The sequence below is a fragment of the Gouania willdenowi genome, chromosome 24 (assembly GCF_900634775.1).
Source record: "Gouania willdenowi chromosome 24, fGouWil2.1, whole genome shotgun sequence".
NCBI classification, from domain to species: Eukaryota; Metazoa; Chordata; class Actinopteri; order Blenniiformes; family Gobiesocidae; genus Gouania; species Gouania willdenowi.
The window spans coordinates 9,106,204-9,134,144 of record NC_041066.1 but is presented as its reverse complement, the minus strand read 5'-3'; the positions used below and the strand labels follow the sequence as shown (position 1 = coordinate 9,134,144).

General features: G+C 39.5%; 1 protein-coding gene across 4 annotated transcripts; it reads left to right on the top strand.

Moving 5' to 3' along the window:
- The first annotated feature begins 25 nt into the window (after nucleotides 1–25).
- pum2 (pumilio RNA-binding family member 2) lies at nucleotides 26–26,526 on the top strand. Of its 4 annotated transcripts, none has more exons than XM_028439678.1 (23): nucleotides 26–163; nucleotides 3,746–4,109; nucleotides 6,898–6,966; nucleotides 8,830–8,935; nucleotides 9,478–9,665; nucleotides 9,761–9,933; nucleotides 10,019–10,313; nucleotides 10,384–10,474; nucleotides 10,551–10,658; nucleotides 10,744–10,889; nucleotides 11,161–11,269; nucleotides 11,403–11,543; nucleotides 11,635–11,931; nucleotides 12,622–12,849; nucleotides 12,955–13,222; nucleotides 13,315–13,444; nucleotides 13,527–13,655; nucleotides 13,778–13,915; nucleotides 14,781–14,906; nucleotides 15,147–15,218; nucleotides 15,999–16,120; nucleotides 23,190–23,382; nucleotides 25,738–26,526. In XM_028439678.1, the coding sequence occupies exons 2-23, from the start codon at nucleotides 3,759–3,761 to the stop codon at nucleotides 25,867–25,869; spliced, it is 3,612 nt and encodes a 1,203-aa protein (XP_028295479.1). In that variant the 5' UTR covers nucleotides 26–163; nucleotides 3,746–3,758; the 3' UTR covers nucleotides 25,870–26,526. The 4 variants fall into 4 exon arrangements, with proteins under 4 accessions (XP_028295479.1, XP_028295478.1, XP_028295481.1 ...); XM_028439677.1 differs by having other exon boundaries at nucleotides 13,527–13,661; XM_028439680.1 differs by lacking the exon at nucleotides 15,147–15,218 and having other exon boundaries at nucleotides 25,738–25,869.
- Nucleotides 26,527–27,941: the final 1,415 nt, after the last annotated feature.

The following is a 27,941-nucleotide window of genomic DNA, read 5'->3' as shown; positions in this document are numbered from 1 at the left end:
CAGTTCAGGCTATTTACAGGGAGGGGGCACCAGTGTAGGCAAACTCAGCAGTGTCTGTACCCAACCCTGCTAAATCACCGCTCTCTCTCCAAGGAAACAAAACAATATAGATTTGGCTCCACGGTGTGCGACCAGCACAGACCCTCAGTGAACACGACAACGCGTGAGTATCTCCTCTAAATGAGCTCAGCTAGACGGGCTCGGTTCCTGTAGGAGAGGCGGCCGCCGAGCCGTGTGTCTTTCCCCTTTTGTTTAGCGGTGAAGGCCCCTCTGTTTGGAACTTGAAGGGGGGCCATGTTGTTTAGCCGCTGAGTGTTTGGATGATGTCTCGGCTAACACAACAGATACTTAGCGATCGGTGTCTTTTAGCCACTAACGTTAATAGTTGCAATGCCCCGATTTGACTTATAAATGTGCATAGATGGGGCCCGTTTTAAGCCAAGGGGGTAATCATTTCCAACCAACGACAAAAGCCTTCATTTAATTTCCAAAACCAAAAATTAAAACATCATTTCGTGAAGCCGACTTATAATAAACATTACAGGCCTGCGGCCATTAGCATTAGCATGTCGACTCGTGAGGTAACACTAGTTAGCATTAAATAGCTTGTTGCAGCGCTTCGTTGGAGACAGTGAAGATGGTGCAGTTAAACCTCACCATTATTCTACAAAGAATAATGGTGAAGTAAAGTATACTAATGGGACTAAAATTGTTGTGGTAACCGCTTTAGCGAGCTAATTAGCAGTGTAGTTTGCAGACCCACTTTGAAGTTAGCCTCCGATGGGTGGCTTCCGCTTTGTGAGTTCAGGACAATTATAAGGGAAAAGTAGTGTTGTTTTAACTCTTTTAATTTTTATTTGTATTTTAATTTGTTTAGACCTTGATTAGGGTGTAATATTTATAACCTTAAGTATTAAATGAACCCAGACTACACAGCTAGTATGAGGCCTGTCGGCAAAAATATGTGAGCCGTTCTTCAAATCTTTGTCTGCTGCCTCAGGAAAACAAAGAAAAGATAACTAAAATGTAGGTAAATGGTGAAAATGTAAAGTATTTTATTTTATTTTATTATTATTATTATTGCAGCAGCACAAACACACTGTACTATCTGAAAGTTGTCTCACCTTGTGGAGACAAAGTAACATTTCTGTATTAAAATCATAAGACAGAGTATTTCAATTAAATGAAACTGTCAAAACAGCTTGTACCTTTATTCAAACCAAAAAGTCAGAATAATGTATATTAAGTTAAAAAAAAAAAAAAAAAAAAAAAAAAAACACCTACAGTCGGTGTCATTATGTTTTTCTTTACTTGTCAGTGGTTATTAAGTGTACCAATGAAACAAACACATTTTATTTTAATAAAATAGAAAAAATAAACATGGACAAAGATACATTTTCACCTGTGTTCTGTCATATAAACATAAGGAACACTTAGACAACTTCGTAGCACTTTGTTATAGTGTGGTACATAATTGAGAAAAGCACATACATTGTGAAAACTGAATTTATAATTGTACAGTTTTGTTTTTTTCAGTACTGTGTATAATATATAACTTTATAATAATAATAATACTATTTTGTAAATTCCTTGTTATTACTGATGCTGACTGACTACTACAGTGCCCAAACGTCAGAAAGGCAAACCAACACATATAACATGTTTATGATACAAGAATACATTTCTATACTTCAGTTAGCATATATTGCTAATGTTATTTCTATACTGAAATATGTTTCTCGAGGTTATTGCAGTCACAGCATATCTGAGAAATGTTTTGAGGAAGGGGGAATTCGTTTTTCTAGTTTTCTTGAAGGCATTTTGAGTTCTGACAAACTAGAAAAACTCTTCTCATTGCATAAAGCAACTAAGCATCCCTTTACTTACAAAGGCTATAGAAACCACTTGGAAACGAACTTCAACCCCCTTCCCTGCTAGGCTAGGCTAGGCTATCAGGCTAGCTTGTTAGAAGCTTGCTGCTCGGCTTTCTACATCAAACCAGCAGTTAACACGAAATTCACAAAAATGACTGATTTCATCGTTATAAAAGTCATCCACTCACTAGGTAGAAACATGACAAAATGTAACAGGCGAGTTAAGACTATGTTAAAAACCAATATTCATCCTGAGTAGCAGCATGTTAGCTTTTGATCCCAGGTTAACGTTTGGCTAACGCCATGTTAGCGTGGAGTAAATGATTAATTTAACTTCTTGAGTACAATAGGAATGTCAAATCGAGAAGGGGGGGAAAAAAAAGTGCTACATAGTTTCAAACATTACAATTAAATGTCTTTTGTGTAGTTAGCGCTGAAAAGTGTGCCACTAACTACAAACATTGTGTACTATTAAAGCACATTAAACTAATTGATGTGAAAAATGTCTGTATTCACTTCAGGTAAATTGGCATTTTAGCAATTTTTTATAATCCAAAGACAGTTAAAGATGACTGCATTTCTCGTAGTTTGTACATAGTAATATCAAAGTGATGGGTTGGATAATCCTGACTGACATATTTAACATTTATTACAGAAATAAAACTGAATTGTAAATTAGGACTGATTTTCTAAGACAATGCTTATTTCATAGGGGAAATTACAGTTGCTGCCCATTCTAACATGATGCAACATGCCACACTGTTTGTGTTGTGCAGACCAAATAGCACCAACTGAGCTTAGTTTTGCAATTGATTTTTTTATGCATGTAATAATGACGTATTTTATTTTTTTCATCAACTTTCTGAGCTCTAATAGACATGTTCTTATAAATGTTAACCACTCTGTTTAAGTATTACTTTTTTTATTCTTCATACCATCAAATACTTTTATCAAAGTGTCTACAGTTCTGGACCCGGACCTCAGACAAACCTGACTTTAGAGGGTTTTCACGGCGCGTCATCAACCCGGAAGTCGCCATTTTGGAGGTAAGCAGCCGGTTTACAAACAGCACACAAATGAGCAAATCCCAAATTTTGAGAGGAAATGGTGAACTATTGCCTTGTTTTTGGCTGTACTAATCGGTCAGACCGTGAAAAACATGTGGAGTTTTATAGACTGCCAAAGTTATAACAGATCAGGGAAGAACAATGTCTGCATTTTATAGTCAGTAGTTTTACATCAGGAGAGCAGCAGCTGAGCATCCCCGCTCAAAATTTGGGGTTTCCTTGTTTGTGTGCTGTTTGTAAACCGGATACTTATCTCCAAAATGACTACTTCCGGGTTGATGACGAGCCGTGAAAACCCTCTATAGTTCCGGCACTTGTTAGGATGGCCGAGTGGTCTAAGGTGCTAGACTCAAGGATTTTCCCTTCCACTGATGTGGGTTTGAATCTCACTTCTGACGTAGTTTTTTCTTCTTCTTCATTTTAACATATTTGACATGGCAAATTTCACCTTTAAAAATACATATACAAAAAAACATTTTAGGATATTTCCTGGGTTAGGGCTAAAATAAAACTGACGGAACTATAGCTAGAGGGACACGGGTCTGGCAGTGACGGAACTACCGGCTTACTGCGAACGCATGCACACAGGCAGTGCCGGAACTATAGTCAGGTTTGTCTGAGGTCTGGGTCCAGACCAACAGCAACAGCCTTCTTTTATTTGATCATAAACCAAAGTTAAGGCAAAGTTAATCCTGATAATTACACAAAATACGATGCTGTTACACTGTCAGTAATAAAACTAAATGTTTTTGAAATATTCGTTTTATTTTTCACTTTTCCTTAATCATCATGTATTGTTTTTAGGCTTTCCCGTGGAATGAGCGTTCCATGCAGCATCCTAGGTATGAATGACGTGGCCTGGCAGGAGACAAGAGGTGGGATGCTGCATGCTAATGGCGCTCCTGAGTCCGGGGGTGTCCGAGTACATGGAGGAGTACCGCTAGCCACAGTGGGAGCAGCTGGCCAGGCTCCTGGTGGGCCACACTTACAGGGCATGGACCGCGGCACTAATGCCACCCCCGGCACCCCACAGCCCCCCGTCAGTGGAAGATCTCAGGACGACGCCACAGTTGGATACTTCTTTCAGAGGCAGCCTGGCGAACAGCTCGTTGGTGTCACGCCGAGCAAACATCGCTGGCCAACTGGCGACGCCAATCATGTTGATCAGGTAAAGTCACGTGTTTGTGCATTGGGTCAAGTTTGATAAATATGGGAAAATGTGGGTTATCGAAACTGTTAATTTTCTCTTTTAGTTTCCATGGAACGAGTGCATGTATGATATATTTCTATACTGCATGTCTTTGTTGAAAAGCATTGTTTTCTTGCTGTTTATTAAGATACTGGGACACAAATTAAACTGAGTGTGGTTATCAAGCAAAATAATAGACTAACACAATAAAATAAACAGCAATTTGTATCACAAATATTGTCTAGAATAAACCACTTTACTAAGTCTCATCAATTGTCAAACCACAAAAACAGGATAGCTTATCCCATACTTGTAAAATCGAGGCCTGCGGACCACGTTCAACCCACAGGACGACTATATCCGGCCCCCAAGATGATGTGTTATTCATTGGCCATGTTAACATGGGAGGTTTAATTCCTCTTTAAAATAGAATAAAAGTGAACATCTCTTTAAACTGACCTTGTGAACACTTAATTCATAATGCTAATTTAATTCCAAATTAAACTTAAATTCAAATGAAGTGGCTGGTTTATTCCAATTTTTATTCCGAATTAGATAATTCCTCTTTCTTGTAAACACTTAATTCCCCTTTAAGTTAATTCTGGTCGTTCTGCACATGTGCGATTTACCGCGATGACGACATGATCCAAGATGGCCGTCCTGACTAGAGCCGAGACTATTTGATAAGAGCCTTAGAAGACATTGATATAATGAAGAAAGTGGATGGGCTTTAGCATAAACATGCTGACTTTCACACGGACACACAGACTTATTAAACACGCACTGACCTCGGTAAACAGAACAGGCTTCACCTGGTACTAGGACCCGGAGGCGGAGTAAATGCGGCCCTGTACTGCATTCACAGGCTGTATTTTCATCAGGTACCTGTTTTTAGAGCTACTATCTTCACCAGGGAGCAACTATTTATTCCACAGTTTTACTGGGCTTTTTTTTTTACCGGTGATTAGCTCCTATCTCCCTTCCGCTCCGAGGTCCAAAATGAAAGCCGTATATTATTGTCGAGCTGCTGCTTCAAAAGTACAATCAAAATAAAAGTGGAAACAGTTCTCGTGGTCTTTTGTGTTATAACCGACAATAAAAGGTTTGTCGTCACGTTCTTCCCGTTCAATCAGAGCTTTCCCAACCCCCAGACCTAAAGCAGAATTAAATAAAGCCGAATAAACCGGTTTTCCATGTAAACTGCAATTGGAGAATTACTATTTTCATGTAAACACGAAACAGAACACTTTAATTCAAAATGATTTAATTCGGAATACCTAATTCCGAATTAAAAGACATCATGTAACCGTGACCATTGATGCATGGGATGAATAAAATCTTTCCATTAACAAACTAGGAAACCAGCCTGTTTTTATGTGGGTCTTATATGACAGGCTTTAAATAATATAAGTGAAGACTGCACTTTGTATTTTATGTTGTGAGTTTGGAAGCACATATATGTTTGAGCAACTTTTATCTGCATTGAAATTGAACAAAACAGAAGTTTCACAGATGCAGACTTTCATGTGATCTTGGGAATTTTCATGGCTAAAAACTCTCAACTATGACAAACTGATGGCAAAGAAAATGTCACATTTTCACCTTTATTCATTCATTGTCTGACCTGCTTGTTCCTGTTCAGGGTGGCACGGGTCAAAGGGTGCTTTATTTACATTTTTAAATGATTTTTCATCAAAAATGTTGTTGATAATGTAATATAAACATAACTGCTTTTAAATATATATATAAAAAAATTGTGAGCTTGATTTGGCTCTGAAGTATTTGAAATGACTTTGAAAAAGTTAATTGTTTACCTATATGAAAATTTTCTGATAATACATCTAAAGATAGATAATTTCCATCAAATAAATTAATTTATATTGGTACAAACAATCCCACACTGAACAGATCATTAGTGTGTTAATGCAGTAAATGTCCTCTTCACTAACAAGATGGTGGCTTCAGGCTTTGTGTGGACACAGCAGGGATGCAAGTGTTGTTGATAACTGAGCTTCAGTTGTAATATCCTTTGTTACAGTGTGAGCAGCTTCCATTGAGTGCTGGGGTTTTCAGTGGCTCTTTGAACTCAGATTTATTATTCAGAATATTGTAATTAAAAATGCTGTATCAAAACAAGTTTCTACAGTGGTCTAAATCTCCAATTTTTTTAAAGAAAATTTTGAGTTTTGATTTGATTTTCGATTTCTTTTTTCAATGCACTTAAAAATGACTGCAGATATCAAATATATTGTCAAAAGTGTAACTTTATTGCTGTGATTGTCCTCAACAGTTGAAATGCATAGAACAATCCCAAAACAAAAAGTAAATGAGTCTCTGTCATTCAACAATTTCAAGCTTTAACCCAGGTTTAAGTAAAAGTGCAATAGCAACTTCACAGTACCTTAAATTTTCTAATTAAAAAATCAGATAACTACATATTCTAATCTATAACATATAAAATTACAATTAAAAAAAAAAAAGTCTTCCTTTAGCATCTCAGCATTGTGCGAATAAAAAATTCAAAGGGTAAACAGAGTGGGCTGGCTCACATCGGAATGCAAAAAAGTGTTCGGAAAACAAAAATTTAACTCAAATTTGCAAAATAAAAATCTTTTATATCTACAAATTTGAGTAAATCGATTTTTTTTGCCCAGCCCTAAGTTACACACACATCGCTACGACACCTCTTGGTAAACAAAAATGTATAAATCCCATTGTTTTGTGATAGGTTTTCCTGAATTGTATTTTGTGTCTTTTCTTATTCCAGGTTCGTGCTGTCGATGAAATGAACTACAACTTTCAAGCTCTTGCACTGGAATCCAGAGGAATGGGAGAGGTAAGGGGAATATACTTGTTCATCATAAGTTGCCACTGAGTGCTAAAAATAAATAAAGGGAAACAACACAATGTGACTTCCATTCATTTCTTTCACACTTCTCGGATCCAACCTGTCCAGTTAGGAAACAACACTAGGGCCCTATAAAATCCACGTGGACGGAATCATGGAATTGCCCAATGAAAACGGAATCCACTGTTGAACACGGAAATTGACAGAATTGGGATGAAATGCCGTCACCAAGAGGCACAGAATGTGTTTTTCATGGGGTAATGTTTCCAGGGAGAGCTGATTAGGTGCACCAGCATCCCCCCTCCCATCCTGGCTGATTTAAACATTGTCTAAACTGCCAAAAAACTACGCAACTCATCACTTACTCCAAAACACGGAGCCACACTTAACTTGTGTCTGTGAAGCGCCGTCTGTTTCTCCTCGAGCGCTGTGGCGCTCCGTGACAATGAGCAGACTTCAGCTTCACCCGCTCACAGTGTGTTAACAGCATCAGTGGATTAAGTTGTTCTGTTGTGGACGAGACCACCAATGCCAGGGATTGTAGAGTCTGAAACATCGTAGGCGAATGATAACTCCTGATACTTTAAAATATTCTGGACCCTAGTGGTAAAATAACTGATGCACCCTTGTATCCATTCGTTTTTGTTTAATTATTATGGTCTGGAATGATGTCATCAAGATGATTTAAATTAATGTGATCAAAACTTAATCAATAAACCTGCTCAGATTCAGTAAACCATTGATCCCTGAGGGGAAATTGGGTGACATTATGCTGCTCTCATACATCTTTATATGATATATAAATAATTAAAAAGGATCGGTCAGAATAATCCATTTGCAGCTTCGCCACTGGTGCTCTGTGTGTTTAATAGGGATGAGAGCAGGTTTACAATGAGCATGTGACAGAATGTTCTGCTGCCTGCAACCTCCTCCTGGTTCAGTGGTGGTCTGGGGAGGCTTTTCTTTAGAGGGTCCTCCATGTGCTAGCCAGAGGTACCCTGACTGCCTTCAGGTGCAAGAATCAGACCCATGGAGGCCACACGTTCTTCATTTGTGCTTGATTTGTAGAATTTCCACAGAAGTTGGATCAGCCAGTGATCTGATTATAATTTTGAATCCAGACCAACATGGGATAATGATTTTGATTTCCATTGATCATTCTTCTTGTTCTCAATGCAATCCACTATGTAATGAATGAAGATTTTCAACTGAAAGATTTCATTTACTGAGATCTAGGACATGTTTTTTTTTAAATGTTCCCTTTATTTATTTATAGTAGTCTTGTCAAGATTGCTGTTTTCCAACTCCTTGAGAAGTAGAAGACATAAATCTTACAGTTTCATTATCTCTTCTGTCTTGGTTGTTCTAGATAACCAGATTAAAAAAAAAAAAAAAAAAAAGATGCAGCGCAAAAACCTTGTCTATGTTTAGATGAGACCTTGTCTTGTTGCTATTCTTAGTCTTGCCTTAGTGCAGCTTATTTCACATGTTTACTCTTGTTAGTGTCGGTGTGGCCTACAAGGCTCCAGAACTGAAACCTTTTCAGAAAGCTGGCAAAGGGCCTTTTGATGGGAAAGGACTCTTAACTAGCACACATTAGCCTTATGTTGCTAATCTGTATCAACAGAGGAAGTACGAGTAGGGAAATGACACCACCCACAAACTATTGAAACAGAAAGGGTGTTGGCTGAAAGCACAATTAGTCTTTAGTGATGAAGTCATCTTGTGTGTCAGATTGTGATTTAGATAAAGGTGTGTAATTCCACCCCCCATATGTACTCATGCTGCCGTCTTACATGTTATACATGCATATCTGGAAAAACTGCTAAGCAATTCCCTTTGTCATTCTAGCTCTTGCCTGCGAAAAAGCTGTGGGATTCAGATGAGTTGGCCAAGGATGGGAGGAAAGGGATGCTACTTGGAGAGGAGTGGAGAGACAACGCATGGGGATCATCTCGTGAGTATCTTCTATATTTTTTACGAGTTTGACCTAGGGATGCACCGAAATGAAAATTCTTGGCTGAAACCGAAAATGAGGAAACCAAGACTGAAACGCCGAAAGAAATGACTGTGCCAATTATTAGAACCGTTGCATTCATGGCTCTGAATGTGTATGGACCTCACTAAAACCAAGGCATTGCAATTGCATAAATTCATATTAATGCTTCAAAGAATACCTGAATGAAAATTTCCATAAATGCAAAATATAAAGTACAATATAAAACCCACTCATGTGGTCATTAAATATTAGTGTACACGCCTATAACTGACGGGGCTGCTGAAAGATAGTGTGTTTGCTCACGTCATCACAACATCCTGCTTGGGCCAGGTTATTTTGGTGATGATTGCATAAAAATGGCCCAAAAGTACATTTTCGGCTTTCAACCAAAACTTTTCGGTGCATCACTACTTTTAATCAGCGTAGAACTTTTCACAAGTGTGAAAGGATCTCTTGTGAAATACCATCATATCTCATTGTTTCTGCGACTGCTTGTTTAGATCATTCAGTTTCTCAGCCAATCATGGTGCAGCGGCGACCAGGCCAGGGTTTCCACGGAAATGGAGATGCCAATTCCGTGCTTTCACCCCGCTCAGAGGGTGGAGGCCTGGGTGTCAGCATGGTGGAGTACGTCCTGAGCTCCTCTCCCGGTGACAAGATGGACAGTCGCTATAGGAACGGTGGCTATGTGCGTAACCTCTCTTCTTTAACGTGTAAACATTGATTTGCTGTTATTAGGTTTAGTCTAAGGTTGGTTATAAACTTGTCTTTTTGGGATTGCAGGGTGGAGCAGATACTGACCAAGATGGTAGAGAGAAAACCGATCCACAAGAGAAGGTGTCACCATTTGAAGAAGACAAAAGTCCAGAGATGAAGGTGGGAGAGGAGAGCGATGCGGCCAAAGCAAATGGGAGAGGTCTACTTAATGGCATGGACAGAGACTGCAAAGACTTCAAGTAGGCCTCACTCCTGGATTATTCAAATGAAACACAGTTGCTTCTGTTTAAATTTTGCTTAAATTATATCATGTTGTCTCTGTAGTCCAACACCTGGCAGTCGTCAGGCTTCTCCCACAGAGGCAGTGGAGAGAATGGGTCCCAGTCAGACTGGCTTGGAGATGATGGGACAGCATCATCCTCATCAGCTCCAACAGCAAAACCCCATTCACAACAAGGTCCCAACCGAGGACTTCTCAAACCAAGAGGCCCAAAACATGGGAGGCATGGAGCAGCAAGCGGGCGTGGAGTCACTACAGTTCGACTACGCTGGAAATCAGATCCAGGTGGACTCCTCTGGCACTCCTGTGGGTTTGTTCGACTACAATTCTCAGCAACAGGTTTGTCAATGCACCTCATTTATGAAATGATCCGAGCAGCAGGGGATTACATTGTGTCTTTGTTTTCCAGCTATTCCAGAGATCCAACCAGCTTACTGTCCAGCAGCTCACTGCAGCCCAGCAACAATATGCTCTGGCTGCAGCTCAGCAGCAGCACCTCGGTGAGACCTTGATTGATTGACATTAATGTGAAAAACCTCTGTATGAGAATGCTAATGGTTTCCTATTATTCCTCAGCTGGCCTTACTCCGGCATTCGTGCAGAACCCTTACATCATTAACGCTGGCCCCCCTGGGACTGACCCTTACACCGCTGCAGGCCTGGCAGCAGCTGCTACACTTGCAGGTGATAAAACATCACAATACAGTTTTTCCTTCCGTGTGTGTGTGTTTTGTATGCTAGAAGATCTTACATTTCTTTTCTTGTTTAGGTCCTACCGTTGTCCCTCCTCAGTACTACGGTGTTCCTTGGGGTGTGTATCCAGCCAATCTTTTCCAGCAACAGGCTGCATCAAATGCCAATCATTCAGCTAACCAACAAGCATCCAATCAGGGACCAGGGCCTGGCCAACCACAGGTAAGGAAACAAATAACTGGGTTCTCATTGATTGAAGTGACATACCGATTTTATTTTTAATCTTGCTCATTTCATTATGTGGATGGAGGGAAACATTCCCATCCAATTTCTTAGTTTATCTTAACTTTCATTTATCACGGTGCTGGACACTATGTGATGTATTCAAAGAAATGGTTTCAATTATTTTGTTCTTATTTTAATGAGTTGCAGGATGCATCTAATTGCATGCATTACAGTTTTTGTGAGACTACTTTCTGTTGTTTCCCGTCAGGTGATGCGCACAGGGACCAACCAACGACCCCTAACACCAGGACAAGGGCAACAGAGTCAGCAGGAATCTTTAGCTGCAAACCCTGCTTTGGCATATGCAGGAATGTCTGGTTGGTAGATCCAAGAATCAGAAGATTACTCTGTATTTTTTTTTGTGCAGTGTTTGTGAACAGTTTAAAAGGGATTTAGATGTTTACAAAGTTGGTTGTGTATGATGTTTGTCATTTTGTTTTTCTTTTTCAGGTTATCAAGTCTTGGCCCCTGCAGCTTACTATGACCAAACTGGAGCCCTGGTGATGGGCCCAGGAGCCCGAACTGGTCTAAGTGGGCCAGTTCGTCTTGTTCAAACTCCTCTACTCATTAATCCTGCTGCAGCACAAGCAGGTAAGCACTGACATGAAAGATAATGCTGTTTTAACTCTTCGGCTTAGTTCTGCCTGACCGTTTAACTTTTACACTTGTTTGTTCGTAACAGCTGTCTCTGCCTCTGGCTCTGGAAACAACATGTCTGGTCCTCCAGCCAACGGACTGTACCGCTCCATGCCTCAACCTCAGCCGCAGCCTCAGCAGCAGCAGGCTCCGCCTCCCAGCAGCGGCCTCCAGTCCAGCTCGTTCTATGGCTCTGGTTCACTCCCCAACACCTCGCAGAGCAGCTCCCTGTTCTCACACAACTCCGCGGCCCAGCAGCCGAGCTCCTCCCTGGGCTTTAGCAGCGCCGGGGGTTCTCTTGGCGTGGGCCTTGGTTCTGCTCTTGGAGGCTTTGGTTCTTCTGGTTAGTAGATAACTCCAAGCTGCTAAAAACTAAACAGTCCCATTCATTTTTTGAAAACAATGGCATTACTAAGTGTGTAAGAAAAAATTGATTCGGTGATATTTCACAGGGCGATTATCGTATCGATCCAAAAAAAAATGTCAATTAATTTTTTTAATCATGTTTTTAACACACAAAAAAAACATTTAATTGCGCTACCATACAGTATGCATAGCACGTAAATGCTAGGTGTCAGTGAACCACGTCAGACCTTGTTAAACTACCTCACTCCTCAATGTATTTTAGGTTGGGAGTTGATTGCACTTTATTTTTTCTAAAACATACTGGGCACTTTAATAGATGTGTGGTGACTTTTTTTTTTATATTAAAGAAATTAAGAACTTAACAGAATCAGAATTTGTTGTAGATGCAAAAATGTAATTTGACAGTTTGATAAACATATCACTTGTTTTTGATATTGGTCCTTGAATTACAGTTAATTACCATTTACTTGTTCTTACAAGTAAAAAAAAAAAAAAAAAAAAGATGAAATAAATTGTATTTCATACCATCTTGTACTTTTTATTGATATCACGATATATTGCGATGTATAATGTAATGGGATGTATCGGGATATATTTTATCATGACATGCAAATTGTGCTCTACATTTTTTGATATACAATATTATTGTTTGTATGTTTTCTTGTAGTATCCAGCTCTACCAGCAACAGCGTGTCTCGCAGGGATTCCCTTCTGGCGAGTTCTGACCTTTACAAGCGTGGAGGAAGTAGTTTAACCCCCATCGGCCAACCATTTTACAACAGCCTGGGTTATTCCTCCTCACCCAGCCCCATCGGCCTGACGCCAGGTCACTCCCCTCTCACTCCTCCTCCATCTCTGCCCTCTTCTCACGGATCGTCTTCCAGCCTTCACCTCGGTAGGTTTACGATAATCAAACCAATTCTTTGCATTTGCAAAACAAATTTCACGTGAAATTAGTAATGTTAGTTTTGGTGAGTTTATTGATGGCGTGCGCCTCTAGGTGGCCTGACAAATGGCAGTGGGCGGTACATCTCTGCAGCTCCTGGGGCCGAGGCCAAATATCGGAGCGCAGGCAGCACATCGAGCCTGTTCAACTCCAGCAGCCAGCTGTTCCCTCCCTCTCGGCCACGTTACAACCGCTCCGACGTCATGCCGTCCGGACGCAGCCGCCTGCTGGAAGACTTCCGCAACAACCGTTTCCCAAACCTTCAACTCCGTGACCTGCCGGGACACATGGTGGAGTTCTCTCAAGATCAGCATGGTTCCAGGTGATTAGGATCAGCGTTATGACTGGCTTCAGAAGCAGTTTTCTTTGGGATATATTTAGATCAACGGAAGTCTGTCACTTTTCTCTATTTAGGTTTATCCAGCAGAAGCTAGAGAGGGCGACTCCAGCTGAAAGGCAGATGGTGTTTGGAGAGATTCTGCAGGCAGCGTACCAACTAATGACCGATGTGTTTGGAAACTACGTCATTCAGAAGTTCTTTGAGGTTTGTCCTGGTAATAGTACTGGCTGCTTAAACTGTTTTTTCTAGCTTATCTGCATCATGGTTTGTTTTGTCCCTGACACAGTTTGGAAGTGCAGACCAGAAGCTAGCTTTGGCCACACGCATTCGGGGGCACGTTCTTCCTCTGGCTTTGCAGATGTATGGTTGCAGAGTTATTCAAAAAGCCCTGGAGTCTATTTCCTCAGACCAGCAGGTAATTGTAAGTGAGATTTCACTTCCTTTTTAAAAACATAGTGTTTGAATTCATAACACAAACACATGAAGAATTTGCAATGTATGGGGAGATGTTATGATGTCTTTATCTCTTCCTCTTAGAGCGATATAGTCCGTGAACTGGACGGCCATGTGTTAAAGTGTGTGAAGGACCAGAATGGAAACCACGTGGTACAGAAGTGCATTGAATGTGTCCAGCCTCAGGCACTGCAATTCATCATCGATGCCTTCCAGGGACAGGTAGCTTCTTCGCACAGCACAGTTATTGCACTAATGTGTTAAGGCAGTGTTTTTCAACCTTGGGGTGGCTTGGAGTTTAAATGGGGTCATCATCTGAAACGTTTAGTAATTGGTAAAACAAAAAAATACTGATTAGAAAATAGAATTTTTATAATTGCTTTTTCTCAAATTAAAACACACAATCTTAAACAACTGTTTTTTTTTTTTACTTTCACTTTTTCATATATAAATGTAGTTAATAATAAAATGAAGTTTTTGTAATACATATAACAAACATGAACAAATAGTAATTCTAGAAATAAATGTCTATAACTTTGAGAGAAATTCTTGATATCAAAATGGGGTCAAGATCCAAAAAAGGTTGTAAACCACTGTGTTAAGGTTTCATTTGTTCAGGAAATTTACTTTGAAATGTACTTTTGTTCTCCTGACATGTTTCGACTGCCAGCTGTCAGTCTTCCTCAGAGGCATCTAGTGATTGCTTTTATGTATCCCTACGAGATCTTTCATAAGGAAAGCATCAAAGCATCTACTGATCACTTTCATGTGTCGTCTTGGTCTCTCTTCTCCAGAGACCATTGAAGGCGATCAGTAGATGCTCTGATGCTTTCCTTATGAAAGAACTCGTAGCGACACATCAAAGCAATCACTAGATACCTCTGAGGAAACACTGATAGTTGGCAGTCGAAAAATGTCAGGTGATCGAAGTAAATTTCACTGTAAATTTCCTGAAAAAAGTTGAATAAATGAAACCTTAAGATATTAAAAAAAAGACAATATATACTTGCTTGAATAAATACTGCTATTGCACAGCATGTAATTTTGATAAAAGTGCAGATTTCATCATTTTTGCGTGATTTCACAGGTGTTTGTGCTCTCCACACACCCCTACGGCTGTAGAGTGATCCAAAGGATTTTGGAGCACTGCACACAGGAACAAACTCTGCCCATCCTGGAAGAGCTTCATCAGCACTCTGAGCAGCTGGGCCAGGTGAGCCCCGCCCACCGTCTGATCACTGTCTGCTTTGGGTCTTATTTATTTTTGCATGTCTGCTTCATTGTTTGAACATTTCATATGTTTAGCCTGTCTCAGTTGGTGTGCATTTGTAATGTGCTAGTGTATATGTAAAGTGTAAGATTGAATGTGTTTTGTGCTGTTTAGCTGTCATTTACATCTGACATTTTGTGATGATTTAAACATCCACCTGCCCCCCTGACTTATTTCATCTAGAAATATCAAGGCGTATCATTGGAGCTGACACCCAAAACATATTATACAGTGTCCCGTGATGCACTGTTCAAGGTCAGAGCAATTTGCCTCTCTCTTGCGGATGTCCCTTTTTGCTCCCTTTATTTCCTCCCACTTTTTAATTTCAACTTTCTTCTGTAAAAAACTCTAACTAGTTGAATTTTGAATTCTTTGGGCCTTTCCTAACCCGTTGAGCCGCCTTCTCTCTCTCGCTCTCCTCTTTCCCCCGCTCTTGCATCTTTGCTTATTGCATTTTCTGGTCAATCTGTTTTTCTGCTCTCATGAATACAACGTTTTGAAGCAAAAACAATCAGCAGCAGGAATTGAAATATCTCTAGTCACTCAAAAGTGTACACCTGTAATTGTAACCTAAATATCAGAGCATCAAAAACAGTTAAAACAGATTGACCGATATGCATTTGAAGGCAAAAACTCTCCTACTTTAACACAAGATTGTCAATTGCAAGTTATGCCTCTTGATTTGCTTGGTCAGGTGGGTTCATTCCGCACCAAAAACACACACCCATGCCTGTCTATCACCCGCTTCTGAAGGGGCAAAGATGCTTTTGGTGGTGTTGTCTGGTCAGCAACATGTCAAACCAGGAGCATCTGTTTTGTCTGACCTTCTGCAGTGATGACAAAAGGGTATTTATTCACGGTGCCGCACAATGTGGGGTGTCACTCATTCGTCAGCCCGTCATTGTAGAGATGCATGATTATCTCATAACCAGTATAAGACCAGTGCTTCAAGGCAGTGCATGAGTATTTCCGTTGTGATATGTGAGTTTGTGCACTGGCTTTACCTTTAACTCATTGCTGCGCTGCCCCCTGCAGGATCAGTATGGTAACTACGTTATTCAGCACGTTTTGGAGCACGGCAGACCAGAGGACAAGAGCAAAATAGTGGCAGAGGTTCGAGGAAAGGTTCTTGTCCTCAGCCAACACAAGTTTGCAAGGTGAGCCATATCATTCACTGTTAACATCAGGAGGTCTTTTTCAAACAATAGAAACCATACATAATATGTTAACAGTTTTTATCAATGAAAATATTTTATGGATGTATTTTCTATGGTTTTTTTGAGAGTTTTGTTTTAGCCATGATCAGCCATTTATTTATGACCATGTTCTCTGAGCTGCAGTGTTACATTTTTCCCCAAAAGAGGATGTGCATGAGGATTGAGGATTTGAGCCAGTTTGGCTAAGGTCATGTTGTAGTGGGTAATGATAGTTCCTTTATGTTTCTCCCAGTCTGTCATGGTTAAAGGTGGGCCAATGTAGGGCTGGACGATATATCGAGATTCAAGATATAACAAGTATGGTATTTTGGCAAAATCAAAAATTACAATATCACTCATATGTATACCATGGCTCAGTGGTAGAGTGGGTTGTCCAGTAACCGAAGGGGTGGGGGTTCTAATCCCACCCTAACCGAGTCATTGTCGTTGTGTCCTTGGGCACGGCACTTCACCCACATTGCCTTGTACGAGTGAGTATGAATTGTGCATTAATGTTGGTGGTGGTCAGAGGGGCCGTAGGCGCGAAATGGCAGCCACGCCTCTGTCAGTCTGCCCTAGGACAGCTGTGGCTACATTGTAGCTTACCACCACCGGTATGACTGTGTGAGTGACTGGCGTGAATGAATAATGGTTTCTGTAACGCACTTTGAGTCTTCTCGAAGAAAGCGCTATATAAATCCAAGCCATTATTATTATTATTTTTTTATATACAGGTGCTAGTCATATATTTAGAATATCATGAAAAAGTTTTATTTCAGTGATTCCATTCAAAAAGTGAAACACACAGACTTGATGTATTTCAAATGTTTATTTCTTTTAACATTGATGATTATGGAAACCCCAAATTCAGTATCTCAGAAAATTAGAATATTACTTAAGACCGATACAAAAAAAAGATTTCTAGAAATGTTGGCCAACTGAAAAGTATGAACATGAAAAGTATGAGCATGTACAGCACTCAATACTTAGTTGGGGCTCCTTTTGCCTGATTTACTGCAACAATGCGGCGTGGCATGGAGTGGATCAGTCTGTGGCACTGCTCAGGTGTTATGAGAGCCCAGGTTCTGATAGTGGCCTTCAGCTCTTCTGCATTGTTGGGTCTGGTGTCTCGCATCTTCCTCTTTACAATCACCATAGATTTTCTATGGTGTTAAAAGGGACATATCATGCTAAATCTACTTTTTTAGCCCTTAAATGCATTTTGTTGTATATTTAAAGTGTTTAGAAGTACAGAAAAGTTCAAATTAGTCTCTTCAGGTGCTCCGTTGATATCTTTATATTCTGTTTTGGTCACATTTTTCAATCTGTTTCAATTTTTCTATTCTCTATTACGTTTTTTGAACAATAACGTCACAGTATTTGCAGCGGAACTGCCACATTAGGACATTGACTGCAGGCCCAACACTTCGAGCAAACCGCCATTTTTATTTCTCGCTTTTATTTTGTAGTCCAAGCTCAAGGATGCCGAAGTTACGAGAGGAAGGGTCAAAATGTTCGGTTGTTGGATGTAGTAACCCACACGCTTCATTACACCATCTCCCAGCATCAGAACCTTTTCGAAGTGCCTGGTTGAGTTTTATTTTTCATGGAAATGTACCCACATCTGTGAGTAAGGTCATTTTTGTGTGCGTGAAGCACTTCAAGGGTGACCGCTTCAGCCACCTTCGCCAGCACAAAGAAGGATTTGCCAAAAGACTTTGTCTGATTGAGGGTTCAATTCCTTCTATCTTTGGAGACGACGAACAGAGCACTTCGGTAAGCTGTAAATAACGCTAAAACGTGTGATGATAAGACGTCCCTGTCATTGTTTTGTTAGCATTAGCAGTTGCACCGTCTTCATATGTTAGCTCATATGTACTCGTTTTAGATCCTTGATGATATGGCCTACGTGATTTAATTTAAGTCTAAAGTTTTCATTAGTCATTTCATTTTGCCGTTTTTGTCTCCGAAAAGACTGTATTAAAATGCATTTCGTGACGTTATCTTGGCGCTAGAGTTAGCTCGGCGCTTGTGTTAGCTCACTTGTTAGGGTTCTGCAGGTTCATCATCTTCATTTTCATCTCGCTCCGCCGGGTCCGACTCTGGCTCGAACATGTAAGGCTGAATGGACAAGTCTTCTGTTGTTGACATTTTGTAAATAACGTGTGAATAAACATTTTCTGCACCGCTAAATAGTCGTATCTCTTCTATCGAACTACAAAAATGGCCAAACAGGGTGGAGTGTCACCTCTGCAACCTGGAGAGGGGGCGGGGTATGAAGTGTCTCATTTGCATTTAAAGAGGCCGCACCAAAACGAGTTGCTCTCAGAAGCACATCAGAAAAAGGGTAGAAAAGGGGCCTGTGGAGCTATAATAATGAGGAATTCAGACCCAAGCATTGCAGTTCCGCTTTATATAGACCACAACTGTATGATTTATATGTAAAAAAGGGAGGACTTAAATCCATGACATGTCTCCTTTAAGGTCAGGAGTGTTTGCTGGCTAATCAAGAACAGGGATACCATGGTCCTTAAACTAGGTACTGGTAGCTTTGGCACTGTGTGCAGGTGCCAAGTCCTGTTGGAAAATGAAATCTGCATCTCCATAAAGTTAGTCAGCAGCAGGAAGCATGAAGTGCTCTAAAACTTCCTGGTAGACAGCTGTGTTGACCTTGGACCTAAGGAAACACAGTGGACCAACACCAGCACATGACATGGTACCCCAAACCATCACTGACTGTGGAAACTTTACACTCGACCTCAAGCAACGTGGATTCTGTGCCTCTCCTCTCTTCCTCCAAACTCTGGGACCTTGATTTCTAAAGGACATGCAAAATGTACTTTCATCAGAGAACATAAGTTAGGACCACTCAGCAGCAGTCCAGTCCTTTTTGTCTTTAGCCCAGGTGTGACGCTTCTGACGCTGTCTCTTGTTCAAGAGTGGCTTGACATGAGGAATGCGACGGCTGAAACACGTCTTGCATACGTCTGTGCGTGGTGGTTCTTGAAGCTCTGACTCCAGCTGCAGTCCAGTCTTTGTGAATCTCCTCCACATTTTTGAATGGGTTTTGTTTCACAGTCCTCTCCAGAGCATGGATATTTCTGTTGCTTGTACACTTCTATCACATCTTTTCCTTCCCTTTGCCTCTCTATTAATGTGCTTGGACACAGAGCTCTGTGAACAGCCAGCCTCTTGAGCCATGACCTTTTGTGTCTTGCCCTCCTTGTGCAAGGTGTCAATGGTCGTCTTTTGGACAATTGTCAGGTCAGCAGTTTTCCCTGTGATTGTGTAGCCTACAGAACTAGACTGGAGACCATTTAAAAACACCAGATGTCTTCAATATTGAACCTCTCCACAATATTCAAATTTTCTGAGATACTCAATTTGGGGTTTTCATTAGTTGTCAGTTATAATCATCAACATTAAAAGAAATAAGCACTAAATATGTCAGTCTGTGTGAAATGAATGTATACATTATTAAAAGAGAGACGTGGGAGAGTGTTTTCAAGGAAGAAGACGTGAACGTAGCATATGACACATTTACAGACACAATAACAACAATATATGATAAATGCTGCCCTTTGAAACAAATAACAATCAAAAGTAAAATAAACAATGTACCATGGATTAATAAGAAAATAGCCAACGTATGCAAAAAGAAAAACATATTATATAAAAAATATATAACAGAAAAAACATTGAAAGCAGAAGTACGTTATAAAAAATACAGAAACAAAGTCAATAATTTACTAAGAGAAAAAAAAGAGAATATTATGAAAAACAATTAAAAGAGAATAAAAACAAAAAATTGTGGGAAATTATAAACACCATAACCATGCGCAAAAGCAAAGAAAAAAATGCAGACCACTTTATAATAAACAATGTAAAAGAATACAATAAAAACATAATAGCACAAGAACTCAACAGTTTTTTCATAAATACTGGAAAAAAACACAGAGAAATGGATTAATAAACACCCAACACTTAAATGGAACCATTTTGGCAATGAGAAGAAAGACATTGATAAGTACCTTGTACTTGAAGAAATAACAGAAGCAGAGGTGGATAGAATAATCACAACCTGTACCTCAAAAAAATCCAGAGACGTTAATAATCTAACTATGAGTCTAATAAAAACCATAACAGCTGAAATAACCCCGCCACTAAAACATATAAGTAATCTCTCATTTAAGAATGGTGTTTTCCCAGAAAAAAACGAAAATTGCAAAAATCAGACCGATTTACAAGGGTGGAGAAAAATGGAATTTCACTAATTATCGACCTATATCAATATTACCACAATTATCGAAAATTCTGGAAAAACTCTTCATGAAAAGACTCGACAAATTTACAGAAGACAATAAACTACATGAAGGACAATATGGGTTTAGAAAAGGACGTTCAACAGCAATGGCTATAATTGACATCACGGAGAATATAAGAGAAGCATTAGAAAAAAAACTATTTGTATACGGAATTTTTCTGGACCTAAAAAAAGCCTTTGACACAATGGATTAAAAGCTGTATGACAAATAGGAAAACAATATGTTGACTTTGAAGAACACACATCAAAATGCCAAACCATACAATGTGGTGTGCCACAGGGTTCAATTTTTGAGCCAAAACTGTTCATTTTATACATAGACATTTTCAAAGTCTCAAATTGCCTCAAACTAACGTTGTTTGCAGATGACACAGCCATCCTATTCTCAGGTAAAGACATTAAAACTCTAATAGAGTCAACAAATGAAGAACTATCAAAAATTCAGACATGGTTAGATGTAAATAAACTAGCCCTAAACGTCAGTAAAACAAAATTCATCAATTTTGGAAAGAGAAAAATAACAGGAGATACAGTATAAGACTGAAACTAAACATGGAAATAATAGAACAAGTAAAAGAATATAGGGTACTAGGAGTGTGGATGGACGACAAGCTGACCTGGAAGAAACATATACAAATAGTTAAAAACAAAGTTGCCAAAAGCAGTTACATCCTATGGAAGCTTCAACAAATCCTACATACCAAATCACTTAAAACAATCTATTCTTCACTCATAGCATCGCACTTAAATTACTGCTCCGAAATATGGGGTAATAACTACAAAACGTATCTTGAACCACTATTTAAACTACAAAAAAAAGCTATAAGAATTTTACATAAAACACCACACAACGCACACACAAACGAATTATTCGAGAAGGCAAAATACCTAAAACTGCAAGAAATAATACACTACAACACACAAATACACGCATTTAGGGCTTCATCTAAAAAACTACCACATCAAATACAAAAACGTTTCACATACAATCAAAATTCCTACGACTTCAGACATAATAGTGTGTTCAGATCAGACAGGGTCAAATCGAACGTTGGCAAACATAGTACTGTGTATAGAGCCATGAACCTCTGGAATAGCCTTGACGCAGAGACACAACAATCCGTAAATCTGAAAGGATTTAAGGAGAAAACACGGAGGATATTTCTACACGCATACAGGTCTCAAGTCAACTCTTCATCGAACTATACAGCGACGACATGGAACTCATCAACTGGTCATTGAGCGCCATCGACAAAATCTTCACGACGAGGCAATTACTACAGCACGAACCAGCGTGTCCAAAGGACACATACCCAAGTAGATATGTCATGGATGCACGAGGGAGAAGCCAGATGCTCTGTCTCTCCCTGCTGACAGCGGAAGATGTGGAGGACATCTATCTGCTAGGGGTCATGATCTTTGGCCTGCTAATGATGGGGGTATGTGTATGTGCATGTGCCTTTCTGATGCATCGTATGCTGAGGCGACTTTCCGAGGATATGAAGGTTCTCCGAAAGAAGAAGAACTTTTTGTTTGGAGAGTTGGAGGAACGTAAACAACGACTGGAAAAGAAAGCTCGAGGAGATACGGAGAAAAAGGACAGTGAGGAGGAGTAACAACAGGAACAATGACTGCAGACGAGAACGCATCACATAAAAAAGGACAAAAAAAAAAAAAGACGTTAATGAAAAGATGAAATTATGGTATGAAGAAGATGATGTGATTTTGCTCTGGATGTCAAAGTGAATTTCTGTGATTGCAACCATGTCGGAAATGAACTGAATAAATAAAAATAAAAAAATTATACAAGTTTAACTTTTTGAATGAAATTACTGAAATAAATCAACTTTTTTATGATATTCTAATTTTATGACGAGCACCTGTAGCTTATTTTGTTTAAAAACACTTGTTTTAGGAGTCGCTGCTTTCACTACTTTTTAGAACAGCATAAAAAAGCACGAATGTTTGCTAAGTGCGTATTAACCCAGACCTTCACCTAAACAAGACCCATTACAGAACTCACTCACACGTGCTGTCTTTTATAAGTGAAGAAGCCAGAACTGGCACATATTGTGCAGCTGTTTGTTCATAAAGGTGCCTGTGTGTTTGCATTAGCAAATTTAACCCAGATTTGTCTTTCTAGTCAGACTTAATTTGAATTTAAATTATCGAGATTCATATTGTATATCGCCATTTTGAGGAAAAATTGTCTATGAGTTTTGGCCCATATCGCCCAGCCCTAGGCCAATGACAAACAAGTGGTGTACTAGTGTGGTCTCGAGGATTGTTTTGTCTTAAATCATCAGTGTATTGGAAAAATAAAACAGCTGTCTTAGCATCAGAATCAGAATCAGAATCATCTTTATTGGCCAAGTGTATGTTGTACACACGAGGAATTTGACTCGGTCAACTGTGCTCTCTCCAATAGTGAAACATTCAATAATAAACATCAATAATAAACAGAAGAGATGATAAGTATAAACATAAGTATAAATATAAACAGTAGTTAGACTAGAATGTGCAAATATTAATGTAACTTCTGTCATTTGCCAGTTTTTATCAATTTATCAGTAACTTAACGCCTGAAGAACAAGAAGGAAGAGACAATATCTCGATCTAATGATGAGCAGAACTGCCACAAACAAAATACCTTTATGACTCCATCAGCTCAGTTCTAAATACTCGATTGTGACTTTTCTTCCTCAGTAATGTGGTTGAGAAGTGTGTGATACACTCATCCCGTGCGGAACGAGCGTTGCTGATCGATGAAGTGTGCTGCCAAAAGGACGGGCCACACAGCGCCCTCTACACCATGATGAAGGACCAGTACGCCAACTACGTTGTCCAGAGAATGATTGATATGGCAGAGCCAGCTCAGCGTAAAATCATAATGCACAAGGTGAGTCGCCCACAGGCTGGCACAGGTACAAAAGTCTCTGAGAGATTTGCTGACAAATGCAAATGTTTTAGGAACTGAGTTGCCTGATGAACAGTTTCATGCACACTGGAGTCAGGCCTGGTTGTATCAAGCAAACATATCCAAAAACAAAGTGATGTACTTCTAGTTGCAACAGTACGTTCCTCCATTGTCAGGGTAGGGCTGCAACTAACGACTATTTTAATAGTCGACTAGTCGTTGATTATTGAAACAATTGGTCGACTAACCGGATGACAAATTCTACATCTATTTTCTCTATGTTGTTAAAATCTTTTATATTTGTCTTGGGGCAAATTTCGACAAATAAAAACAATAAATAAATAAAACTATTCCCAACTTAGCGTAAACAGGTTCCTTACAAACACAAAATAAATTGATTACATCAACACTAGAATCTGCTTCAGTAATAACATTCACACATTAAAAAGCTTGTGCATATTGGTCACTCCATTAGTGTTATTGTATGTAATTAATTTATTTCCTCATTAACAATGAAATTATTTTCTGAAAAAAAAATACAGAGCATATGAAAGCAAAAATAACTACAGTAGTGTTTTTACTGTTTAATATAAACCACTTGCTGCTGAATCTAGTTTAGTTTATATCTAATGAATTACATAAAGGTTGATAAATATCTCTCTGATTATTATAATTAAACCAGATCAAGCTGATGATTTAATTACAATAGTTAAACTACTGTCTAATGGGACCAGCTTTGTCTGTGAACACTTGAAATATACTTAAATATATTGCATCAGTATTTATGCTAACATTTATTTTACACAATGTGTGACATGTTTAGCTTTTATCCTTCCATAAAAGTGTTAAATCTGACCATAAAAAAACCAGTGGCTCTTTGTGGTTTAATGACAGTAAGCTGTGTAGTTTTTACTTGTTTATTCCTTATATGCAGTGGTTAGCTCTTAGCCCAGTCTTATGTGTCGGTGGGTTAGGTTGGCGTGCTTTAGTAGAGCACCGTGATTGTAGGAACTTTGGATGGATCTGACGGAGATACTTAGACTGGTTCACTTTGTTGGGTGGGTGTTTGAACCAAGAGCTCACACTGGGAAAGTCCGAGCACGGCACAAGTAGTCATGCACACACGACAATGTATGCAATACAAAAAAACATAGTGATTTTTGTATGCAGTGCGAGCATCATCCACAGTAAATCTGGTTCTGGTTTGTCCATCAAATGGATCCAAAACACCGACAGTGTCTTCAAAGTGTGAGCCATGTTTTCAGGCTCGTTCTCCATCGCGCTGCTAAAACCACATGCATACAAATGTCTGACATTGCTCATGCATTTGTCAGATATTAAAATGATGACTCATATGTCCAAGGGAACCATGCAGTAGAGCTTGAATTCTTTGCCCAAACACGACCCGGTTCAAACATAATTTCAATCATTAGAAAGACGCGCGTACCGTCTGTAGCGGGACATGAAGCTGTTTGTCATGCTCGTTATTGTTTGCAGAACAACGGACTAGAAAATTAAGCTGATATTAAAGCAACTCACATCAGATGCATGCGTGTGCACGGATGTGTTGGATTGAAATGGGTTCGGGCTTAAAGAGACTACGGCTTCATTCGGGTCAGACGGGTTCAGGTCGTGTTCTGTCGGGCTCGGGCCGGGTCTTCTTTTTTCAGCTCCATTAAAGCTCTAGTCTGATGACATTGTGCATGCATGTGTCAGATATTAAAGTAGTGATGCCTGAAAATAATGTTTTCAGGGCCCATTTGAAAAATAATCGGCACTCACACGTTCAGATATAATGAGGAGGGATGCTTGCATGGTAGACGATCGCTCCCACACTGGCCCAACCACCCAGACTTTAGGTGTCTAGCTTCTTTTACAGGGTATAGCTATTTCCACATCACATCAACAATATTTCACCATCTTACACTATTTAGATGACTGAACTGGCTATAAAACTTCCAAATATGCCAAAGAGGATTAATAGAGTGAACTACTGTTTATTGATTTTACATTTAAATGCTTCAGGTGGGCTTTCAGAATTTGGGAGTGTTTAATCAAATAAAATTACGTTGCTACCCTTTAACAGGAAAAATGCCATAGAAATGTTCAATCTAGTCCCAAAACATCATTTGTGAAACTATACGAATACAATTAAGTCAAATTTATTTGTATAGTGCTTCTCACAGACAATAGTCACAGTGCTTCACAGTTGTGAATTAAATTAAATAAATAATTAAAAGAGCATGTAATCAAAGTATTTTTTGTTGCACTTGGATTGATGGCATATCTTGTAATATAACCACAGATTATTATAATAAATTAAATCCTTTCTTTCAGATCCGGCCTCACATCGCTACCTTGCGAAAGTACACCTATGGGAAGCACATCTTGGCCAAGTTGGAAAAGTACTACATGAAAAGTGGGTCTGAACTGGGTCCAATAGGCGGCCCAACCAATGGCCTGATGTAGCCTCATCAACGTCACCAGTGGATAAGTTCTGTTCCGTGACCGATGCTCCTCAGCCCTTAGTCACCCTCCCTTCTGTTGTCCCAGGTTTTCCGGGGAAAATAACCAAAAATAGAAAAGACAAGTCGACTTCACCTAAGAAAGCTGTGACATCTAACCCCTGCCACTCCAGTGGCCCCCAGGGGACGCACAGTCATCAGGCTGGTTTATCCTCCTCTTCTTCTTCTTCTTCTTCTTTTTTTCCTATAGGGTAAAGCACAAGCCCACTGTTAATGATGTTATAGATGTATTTGACTGGTTTTCATATTGTACATTCAGTTTTTTTACCTTGTAAATTCTCTGTAGAAAATTCAAATCTTGTTACACATTTGCTGAAATTTACAATTCTTCTAATGAACACCAGCAAGTGACTTTATACGGCTTAACCCTGAGTGATCCTTTTAAAAAGCAGACGTTCAGCTGTTCTAATCAAGTCATTGGCAGTGAGGACAGTATATTTGTATAAACATGTAAAGTTTTTTTTCCTAAAGCCAAAGCAGCTGATGGATTGGATTTTAATGCTCACTTTACAGTTTAAAGATGAACCCTTCGGTCTACAGGCAACTTCTAAGTGCCACAACCTCCCAGGGTGGGCTTGGTGTTGTGGGGGATTGGTGCTTTCGTATGTGGGGGGGTGGGTGGGTGGGAGGGGTTAGTATTTCCCGTTTGTGGCTTTTTCTTGCCTTTATTTTTTTTCAGGAATTAACAGGCACGAGTGTCTGTGACCCCAGCTGCTTATCGTCCCCGGCCTGCGTTTCAATTTTTGTACTGAGTGGCACACACTGAGCCGTCTTACTCGCCCTTTGGGTTTTTTTCTACGAAAAAAAAAAAAAACGGGGAATTTATAGCAGCAAGAAGCAGTAGAGGAGTGAGGTTTTGGTTGTACAGCAGGGTGCAATTCCTGGTTTATTCCTAATGAGTTCTCTGAGTGTGGTGGGATAGCGGGGTGGGGGGGGGGGGGGGGGGGGGGGTCAGCATGCTGTGATAGGTTTTATTCCTTGGAATGAATTTAGTTTCTCTTTATCACGTTTTGTGTAACATCTTCTTCTTCTTTGTCTCGTAGTTTGGGGATGAACACTGCCCTAGAAAACAGTATCTAGTCTGTATGGATTAATCATCTCTTGCTTAGATGTAGTTTAGCGATGTATAGCATCTTTATGTATGAGTAGATAGTTGCTTATGGAGTGATGGGGCACCCACCGCCTGAAAGTTAAAGCAGCCCGGGGGGAAAAAAAAACATATTTTGTGAAGTGGCACTGGAGGAAAATGTTGGAGAAAGGGTTTTTGAGGGGGTTTTTTTTTTTTTTTTTTTTTTTTTTTTTTTTTTTTTTTTTAAAGATATGTGGCTGTTTTGTTTTTTTGTTTTTTTTTAAAAGATTTTTCTTCTGTTTATTGTTTCTTTAGCTGGGTTTGTACTTCACTGAAGGCTGGTGGGGCCATCAGAGGCTATACAATTCACCCCGTACTGCTCATAGTGATGGATTATTTGCTTCATATGAATTGTAGAATACTTGTAGTATATGTGCAGTTAACGTGTAAGATTATTAGTTTAAAAACTGATTTAAAAACAAAAAAGTCTAGTGGTGTTTGACAGGCCTTGCTCTAAATTTGTAGTGATGCTTTTATTTCGTCTGTACAGTTGTACATTTGTAAACGTTTATGCTGTAAATGGGATGTCTTTTACACTTTTTTTGGGGGGGGGGGAGAAAAAAGGCAAAAATGTGCATTTAGATGTGTGTGTATATTCATCACTTCTTTCTCCTTGAATATAATGTATACAGTTTTATTTGATCAAGTGTTATTTTAATGAAGAAGAAAAAAAAAAAACTCTAAAGCTTCACAATCTGGCAGTTTTTGTTTTTAATCTGTGATGGAAAAGGTCAGCCGCTCTATTTGTACTGAAGCTGTAACAGCCACTGTTGATAGTCTTTCTGATACGTGACAGTTTAAAAATGATAAAGAAACAGTCATTAACCTGAGGCTGCATAAAGTCCTCTCTTTTATCACGGAAACTTCACAGGATACGACAGGAAATA

Bases quoted from the DNA above. Each gene is read 5' to 3' on its own strand.
- pum2 (XM_028439677.1), top strand. From the start codon at position 3,759: ATGAGCGTTCCATGCAGCATCCTAGGTATGAATGACGTGGCCTGGCAG. The intron at 6,967-8,829 runs GTAAGGGGAATA...TTGTCATTCTAG, and splicing joins AATCCAGAGGAATGGGAGAG to CTCTTGCCTGCGAAAAAGCT. The intron at 14,907-15,146 runs GTGAGCCCCGCC...TATTTCATCTAG, and splicing joins ACTCTGAGCAGCTGGGCCAG to AAATATCAAGGCGTATCATT.